The sequence below is a fragment of the Euprymna scolopes genome, chromosome 7 (genome assembly GCF_053919585.1).
Source record: "Euprymna scolopes isolate OS-2025 chromosome 7, ASM5391958v1, whole genome shotgun sequence".
NCBI lineage: Eukaryota > Metazoa > Mollusca > Cephalopoda > Sepiida > Sepiolidae > Euprymna > Euprymna scolopes.
Window position 1 is genome coordinate 23,230,751 of NC_136488.1, and position 9,463 is coordinate 23,240,213.

Below are 9,463 nucleotides of genomic sequence, written 5' to 3' on the forward strand. Positions count from 1 at the left end.
AAAACAAAAAAATATACTGTTTTTTAGAAATTTACCTGTAAAGTCCGAAGTTTAAAACCTTTTTAAAAAAAACACGTTTTTTTTTTTTGTTTTTTTTTTTAATGCAACCTTGGTCCTTTAATTGAAAAAAAAAATTAGGGCTTGAATTGCATTTTTCGAGGAGTTATGCTTGGAAAGATGGTGTGGAATTATTCACTATTTTCACGAAATTTCTGACACACCTAATGGGTAAACAATTACGATGAATTAATTTAATTTTATTAGTTTTTACTTGTATTTTTTGTTATAGGTGTCGAAAATTAGTGTCATACCGAGGTTTTTAGTTACACATTCACTAATATTAAAAAAAAAAAAAGTTCATTAGAACCGTGATCATTAATAAATACTGAAAAATTCATTAAAATTGGCTGATTTCTTGAATTTAGGTGAATTTTTTTGTTGAAAAGAGGGATGAAAATGTTTGAGTTTGTTTTACTGTACACAGATTCGAAAAAGTTGTCACAAAACAAATATATAACAAATAAATGTTATCAAAGGCAAGATAAGTTACTTTTCTATCTAACTGCATATGTTTTTAGTGTTTATATTTAATATAACATGTTTATTCAGCTCAAAAAACATACAGGGTTTACCGATGTATTGGAAAATTTAAAATAGCAGCCGACTCTCTTTGAGGCAGTAAGTTTAGGAAAATTAGTTATAAATAAAAACCAGACAAAATACTGTTAGAAACTCGCTCAATATATGTTACCATGACATAGGCTGCCATATATTCGGCGTGTTTTTAACAGTATTTTGACTGTTTTTTTTATTTATAACTCCTTTTCCCAAACTTACCGCCTCAGAGAAAGAGTCGGCCGCCATTTTGAATTTTCCAATACATCGGTAAACACTGTATGTTTTTCGAGCTGAATAAACATGTTACATTAAATATAAACACTAAAAACATATCCAGTTGGGTAGAAAAGTAACTTATCTTGCCTTTGATAACATTTATTTGTTCTATATTTGTTTTGTGACAACTTTTTCGAATCTATGTGTACAGTAAAACAAACCCAAATGTTTTTATATTTTGGGGATCGGCCATTGATTTTGCACGTATCTTACCCACCTACGTTAGAAGAGTTTGTGACTTTAAACTTAAAAATTACATCCCTTCCATTTTACGTCTTTAGATTCACCGAAAAGAATTGTAACCGTGAATGATACAGATAATAAAGATAGGGGGAAGGGTGCATGCTAAGAGATGACCCGACATAAACTTGATCTTATCACAGAGCCCAAATATTATGACGCGGATATTCTTAACCGGGGAAACTTCCTGTTTAGAAGATCCATGAAGTAAGATTTCCGGTCTCCCTCAATAAATACTATACCCTCACCCTAAAAGGGCGGGGCATTAACAAAAAGGGGAATGATTAATAATTTTCGTATTTCTTAAATCGTTTTCTATGCCCGCAATAAATAAAAAAAAAAGTCTACAGACTGCGAAATTTTTATTTATTTATTTGATAAAATTTTCGACTGAAATTTCAATTTTACAATATCTTTTATTAAATTGCCAACGTACAGAATAGTTAACAAGACTCTTTCTCAAGTTAAGTATGGGTTTCTAAATAACATTATTTCAGCACTCAGCAGTGTCTATAAACTGCAGAAGTATAAAAAAAAACGGGGAATTTTCAAAGTAATACTTATCCGACATCTTTCACACCTATTTAAATATGATCGGGAATTAAATAATTTTTTAAAAGATTCTTAACATACAAGAAGTAACGGCGAGCTCAAACGAAAATTCCCTTATTATTAGTGTCCAATTAATCCACTGAAAAAACAAAAAACAAAAAAAAACAACAAAAAAAAAAACAACGAAAGCCGTTCTTCACATGGGGAGGTTGGGGTGTTTAAATCGACAAAAAAATAAACAGTTTCGATAATGGTTTTTTAGCAAAATAAAGTCAAACACGTTCAACTCCGGATCTACTATGAGCTTGTTCGTGTTGTTGTTAGGGACGCACGCGATTAACTGAAGTTAGTTTAATAAAATTAATGCCGAATATTCTTGCCATTTAAACTTACAAACATGTGCAACTGTAGCAAATACAATTTAAAACCGATTCAATATGATATATTTTCAGGAAATGTTCTTAAAAAAAAAAAAAAAACGTTTGTGTGTGTGCTTTTTAGGACTTATGTAAAACGGACCATGCTATTTTTTTATTTTATTTTTTCACATAGGATTTTCAAATTTAATTTTATAACTAATTTCATTAAGATAATGTTTTAATCTCTATTTACAAAATTATCGAATAAAAATAATTTCCAAAACTTTCAATACAAGACGATTTTCTAAGAAATTTTAAGCCAGAAAATAACTTTCTATTCGGCAGTTTAAATACTTTTAAGTTCCTTTCAAATTTTGAAGGTTCACAGATTAAGCCCAGTTAATTCTTTTTATTTTCAATTATTAATAAAAAAAAAAAATTTAAATGATAGACTTGTTTACAAAAAAAAAAAAAAGCTATCTTCGTGGATTTAATTTCGTAATTAAATTGTTATTTTAATAGGATTTTCATTTTTTTTAGGTTGAGTTTATGCTGTTGCATCTCTATCAGACATTTGATAGACGAGAAAAACACCGATCCGAGAAATTGACTAGTTATATAAAAATTAGAAAAAGATGCAAAATTATTAAAATAGAGAAAAATGTCATTTGAAGGAAAAATTTTCTGGTTATAGTTATTGTAATAAAAAATGTTATTTTAAATTTACATTTTAAAATTTATTTTAATATTTGTTTCGTGAAGCAAAAAAAAAAAAATGTTGCATTTCCTTAAAATTAAATTATTTTATTTAGAAAAATATGAAATACGAATATTAATAAAATCCGCTTTGCATAGTCTTGGAGCTTTTTAAAAAGAAATTCTTTGTCAATAATAAATTGACGTTTTTTTGGTTTTTTTTTTTTTTTTTGAAAAATTGTAAAACCTAATAATTGAACTTTAATAGAATTGAAAAGTCTTTGTTTTTCAAAGATTTTTTAGATAAATTAACACATTCAACGACAGATTTGTTATTTCTTTGCGTAAAGGCCTTTTAAATTTTAATTATATATATATATAATATATATAAGAATGTGTTTTAGTTTTTACTAAATAAATTTATCGAGATTTTTAATAGTTTTAATTTTTTTTAATATCACATTTATAAGATTTAATAAAAATGTAGGAACCAGGAAGACGACGAAATTTCATCTCTATAATCGTCAAGCTAATATTAAACAAAAACAGAAAAAATATAATTTTAAAAATGTCTTTAATATTTAAGTATGGCGACAATTTTTGCAGTAATTTTAATAAATGTAGATTCAATTATATATATAACACGTTTTTAATATATGCTGTGTGCTGTGCGTGCACTGTATGTAAGTATATAAATCCTTTTACATATTTATTACGTCAAAAATATTGATTTTGTTTTGTAGAATTTGGCATATTTTAATTTTAGTAGTTCGTAGTTGGAAGAGATGTAGATTATTTTTATAAGTATTATTTTTTGTTTACTTAATTTTAAAAGAAATAAACAAATGAAAAAAAAAAACACTTGATGAATAAATGTTTTATTTTTCTAATGTTTTTCTATCCTCTTTTGGCTTAGCCACGCCTAAGAGTTTTATAAAAAAAAAAAAAAAAAAAAAAAAAATTTTTTTTGAATATATATATGTATATATTTCCCCCCAAAAATAAGGTCATGAATATATATCTGATTATGTATATAACAATATAACAAATAAATAAACAGACATAAAACTATAAACAATTTTTTAGAAGGGCTCACAGCAGCCTAGAACAATAGACAGGAGGTCAAAGTGTATGAGGTTCGAGACCAGTAGAGATTTTAAGCGTTTTTTTTTTATTTACCATTTTTTTTTTTTTCTTTAAGAAATATTTAATTTTAAAATTTTTTGTAAGGTACTTATGTATTTTTGGTGCCGCGCTGAAATAATATTTCGAAAGCCATTCTTAACATGCGGAGGGGAGGTGTTTTGTAACTATTCTGTGCTCCCACCTAACAATTTAATAAAAAAGATATCGTGAAACTTGAATTTAATCTGAAAAATAAAACTTTAAAAATAGCGCGGTACTAAAAATACATAAGCCCCTCTTCCCCCATTTTTTTTTCAATTTATAATAAAATAATTTCCAAAAAAATATGAAAATTTTAAATATGCAAGTAAATAAACAAAATAAAAAAGTAAACCGTTTAAAAAAAAAAGCAAAAAAAATACTTTAAATGGCTCAAATCTGTAACGATAAACAAGAGGCCAAAAGGATTTGAGGTCCCAAACTAATTTTTAATAATAGTAAATAACACAGAAAGGTTTGTTTATTTTTTTCGCACATGTTTAAATTTCACAAAAAATGTTAAGATCGGTGTTAAAAAAAAAGAAAAAAAAGGGACCTTAATTAGTAAAAAAATAAATAAATACAAAAAAAAAAATAGTTTTAAATATTTCCACAACAAAAAGAAAAAATTCATATTTTCCCCTTTTAATAAAAATCATAATATAAATCTTTTCCAATAAACAAAGAATTAATAACCATCTCCTTTAATATCTCCTTTCTTTCTTTGGTATATCTTTTCATAAATGCTTTTGTTTAAACGATTTTAATTTATTTGATTAACACTAAATAAATGTTTAAAAAATAAATTGTAATTTTTTATTTTTACTAAACTCAGAAAATAATAAATAAAAATGAAACTAGGATATATCGACATTCCAACACAACTGATCTATAACCGCAAATTCTTTTGTTTTTGTCTATCTTTTTTCTTTTCTTTTTTTTTTTTTTTTTAAATCTTTTCTTTCTTTCTGCAGTCCAGCCATAAATGAAGGTTTATTTTTGTTGGGGTTACCTGTTTAAGGTTAGTCCGTGGTTGGCAAAAGCCTCAGTCAGCTGAGTCCTTACTTCGTCCGCCATCTTGCCCCTTTCCCGCCTGATTGCAATAAAAAAATATCGACGACCCTTTTTTCTTTTTTGGCCGTTTCTTCCCCAACTTCTGGAGATCGATCGGAGACCGATAGGATTCCAATCAAAATGGCGATTTATATTATTGCTAAAAATGTAAACCAAGCGAGTTATTAATACATAGAGGGAGCAAATTCTTGAATACGCAAGAATACTTACAGAGCTAGGCACATAAGTTTTTGTAAGGGAGGTAAGTCAGTGTCAAGTTTCACGGCATTGACACACTTTATAACGCAGCAGCACTTCGTCTGCTAATAAAAAGCCTAATTCTTTTTAAGGCAGATCAACCCTTTGTAGGGGAGGGGCAGTAGTGTACAAGGGTCTGGTGATGCCTGGTGCCAACTCCTTGATTTTATGTCCGAAAGACTTTTATAAAAAGACTAATATTAAGAAATAGTGTGAAAGGAAGATAGTTTTAATATGTACACTCCCCCATCTCATTTGGATGCCTGGGATTACTGCTCATCGTCCTCCCCTCTACATTACTGAGGGAGAAAACTATTTTATGGTGAATCACAAATATTTCATTATATGCATACGAATAATTTCAACTGATAACATCTGTCATGTTTCTTCATCTTTTAGATTTTTTATAACTTTTTACACCACAAACAAGGCATGTATCCACTTGGAATGTAAAGGGCTACTATTTGGGACCATGTCTAACAGGAGACTGTGGGGAGTTGAGTAACAAGGTGTCTGTTTACATTGCATTTAAACTTCTGTAGGTTAGTACGGTCAGGGAAGCAGAAAACAGGCAGGGAATTCTAAACTCTAGCAGTCCAATTGAAGAAACTATTAGAATAGAAGGCTTTCTGGCATCTAGGGGCCTCAATAGTGAAAGGGTGAGATTTTGCTTCTTATCGACCCTCTGCCTCATGGCTGTATTAAATTACTAGCCTGATTTATGCTTCTGTCCGGCACAAGACGTTTGTTGCAATTTTGTCGAAAAAAAAACAAAGGATAACTCAGAGTATAGCTAACCAAAGAATAAGGCAGCAGAAAAAATAAAAACTTCCTTTGCAACCTTCTCTCCTGGTCTAGTAACTACAATGGTGGCAACGAAAATAACCAACTCTCCAGTAATGAGAAAGTTTTTTTGTTTTTTTTATAATAATTGAACACCTTCTTCTACTGGCATAAATTCCTCATAATAACCATCCCTCATCTTACTTTCAGCAGCCTCATAACTCTTGCTTTTCTTTATTTTGTTTTTTAGTCCTCACATTTTATGAATGATGTTTCTGTCAAAAGGAGAAGAATTGTTATTTTTTGGGTCGGAATCTATCCGTCTAACACTAATCATTAGCTAGATTTTAACCTTTAAGTGATTTTTTTTTAAAACTCCTTACATCAAGTGGCTTCATGCCTTGTCTCGAGCGATTCCCATAAAAAAAGATGTAAGAAGAATATCCTCAGCCCCAGCAGCTACACTCCAGTAAGTCAAGTACTCTTGATTTTCTACAGTTTGACTCACTAGCTCACAATATCAGCTGCAACAGTTATAAATATGACAACTTTGTCCATCTGTTGACTAGAACTACTATTCCAGCGATTGATTCGACCAGCCCAAACATCATTTAACACCTCAGCTACATCCTAGTCATCACACTCGACCAGCCCTGAATCAAGCACGTTAATTGACATCTTTTTTCATAACCAGACATTTGAGAAAAAATAAATCTGTCTTTTTCAGGACAAACCTAGACCACTTACAATCTTTCTTTTTCAGGAGAATTCTCTTTCAATTCACTGAACTGTTCGTCAACCCATCTGCTTATGTCCACACCCAACCAGCATGATTGGAACAGTAAAGACCTGCCAATCTGTGTTATTTGGATTGTTTGGACAACTGTTCTCATCTTGGTTGTTATTCTCAGAATATTTCAGTTTATGTAACCTCCGACCTTTTTTTTTTTTTAAAATAGCTTGTTGTCAAGATACACCTGAAGAAGGTCAGAGGTTACATTAACCAAAATATTATGAGAATAACAACCAAAATGATAACAGTAGTCTAAACAATCCAAATTGCATATATCGATTCTAATCTAAAAAATTAAGAAACACCTGCTAAACTGTTCAACTTCAACTATTATTATTAGTGCTAGAGAAGCAAGCCAACCAGTCATACATCAGTGTTTCTGTAAGTGAACTGTTGCAGCCGACACTTGCTACAATCGCAGGCAAGAACTAATTCTCACGATTCGAGATTTGAAATCCATTTCCTCCTGGCTTGTCCAATCACAAGCCAGTTCTCTATCACGTGACTGAGTACATGAAAGGTGAAACCCTCTTCCTCTCTTTCTCACTGAAGACTTTTCCTTTTCTTTCACCTTTAACCAGCTTCCTTTGTCTTGATGACTACTAGCCGTACACACATGTAAACGGAACTGAACTATTCTCTCCTTCAACTAACCAGCATGATATTAAATCTATCTTTACACAAGAACACTTCAACCTATTAACCTGGCTCTCTCTCTCTCTTGTATATGTTACTTATGAAGATGACAAATAAAGTTGTTTATCAAATGTTAAAATAAGACTTCCTTTCATTGTCTTCATTTTTTTAACTAAACGTTCTTAACAATTTGTAATTGTAATTTTTGTCAAAGTAAAACTATTTTTATATTCAACTCAATCCCTGTTTGGCATCTTTCATTACTCATTATTGCCTTTGTGTCTCTCAAAAGTTAAAGCAACAATTGTATTCAGATTGCTTCTGCTAGTGTAACCTCTGATCTTCTTCAGAAACATCTTTTCCAACTTGGAAACTTTCTGGAATTGATCCTTAACCAATGCGCTTAATCATTATACCATGGGTCTGTATCTGATGCCTAATGCGGCACCACCTCTGGGCAGATTGAACCATCTTTCTCTGAAAGATGAATTTCTAGTGAATTAAAATCATAAGCGATTCTCAAGTCGCATGAACATTATAATCAGGGGAGATAATGATGTTGGATTTTGTTGGGAATTGTCAATATAGTGCTTGGTATTCCTAAATGATCACCCATTTTACACTGACCAGGTTCAGCATCACTTAACCTCATTAATCTAATGAGAACCTGTGTGTTAATGTGATTCTGCCATATATTGGTTAGTTCTTTGCCTATAGTTCATGCAAATCCCACCAGACAAGATCGGCACTTTGTCAAAAGCTTTCTTCAGATCCATAAAAGAAAAATTATTATTTTCTCTAATTAAAAATATGATTCTCTTGTTGATTGATTTTTAGTGATTATTAAAAAATATTTCATATCGGTTGTCTGGACTGAACTAAGTAATTTTTAAAAATAAGTTGAAGTACATTATTGTAAAATCCCACAAGATAACTTTACTTATTAAAAGATAATTGTGGTTTCTCTCTCTTAATTCGTTAGCAATACAATACACACATGCTAAATCAAAGGGATGCAATTCATTCAAACTATGCAGTAATAATATTAATACAGTATTTTTTTTTTATATATGTAAACAATAAGCAGACGACAACTGATTTTTTCCCAAGTTTTGTTAATTCTACCCTATGCGACCAAGCGCACCAACCCCCAGTATTTCCTCCCGTATCAGAAAACATGTTATGTGACATAAAAATATCTGTGCATTATTTTGCCAAGCTAATCAAAAACCTTGATTCCAGTAAAGTAACTGGCCCTGACTGCATTCCTATTATAGTGCTCAAAAAGCTTCAACCAAAACTAGCTCCTATACTTACAAAGGTGTTTAAGTGTTGTCTAAAGGAGAATTGCTACTCAACACCCTTGAAAATCTCATCAGTATGCTCTGTATTTAAAAACTCAGGTGATCAGTCATCTCCCTCTCAGTACAAACCAATAAGTCTCCTGTACATTATGAGTAAGTTGTTGGAATCTGTTAAACAGAGAAGTAGTCAACCACCTCAGCAAAAATAACCTTAGTAACATGCAATATGGTCTCTAGATCTACAGCAGATGTGCTTAAGGTTTTACCTCATAGGATTAATGAATCTCTTGATGGAGTCTTCCTTTCTAGGGCAATTGCTCTTGACATATCAAAGGCCTTTGATAAGGTATGGTATGAAGGTCTACGTCATAAGATCTCCAGCTACGGTATAGCTGGAAATGTCTTCTCAATTATTAAATCATTTCTCTCTGATAGGTTTATGAGAGTAGTGGTTGATGGTCAGAAATCAGAAGCTACAGTATTAATGTTGGAGTCCCTCAGGGGTCCATCCTGGGCTCAACTCTTTTCCTGATGTACATCAATGATCTTCCAAATCACATCTTTAGATTATTTGCAGACATTTATGCTAATGACACTACCATCTACGGCAGCATATCAGAGGCCATAAATGATCAAGTTCTCTCTGATTCTCTCTCCTCTGATCTTGAGCATGTGGTACAATGGGGAAAGAGGTGGTTACTTTTAATGCATCTAAAATCAAGCTTCTATGT

The 9,463-nt window shown here is 31.0% G+C and overlaps 1 protein-coding gene across 2 annotated transcripts in view; it reads right to left on the bottom strand.

Moving 5' to 3' along the window:
- The window catches only part of LOC145279637 (uncharacterized), a 51,753-nt gene extending 46,556 nt beyond the window's left edge, over positions 1 to 5,197 (bottom strand). The window contains exon 1 of one of the 2 annotated variants that reach the window (XM_080130865.1): positions 4,918 to 5,197. In XM_080130865.1, the coding sequence (XP_079986991.1) occupies positions 4,918 to 4,982 (65 nt within the window). In that variant the 5' untranslated portion in view covers positions 4,983 to 5,197. The remainder of the gene's footprint in view (positions 1 to 4,917) is intronic. The other variant, XM_080130866.1, reaches the window with a different exon arrangement.
- Between the last annotated feature and the right edge of the window lie 4,266 nt (positions 5,198 to 9,463).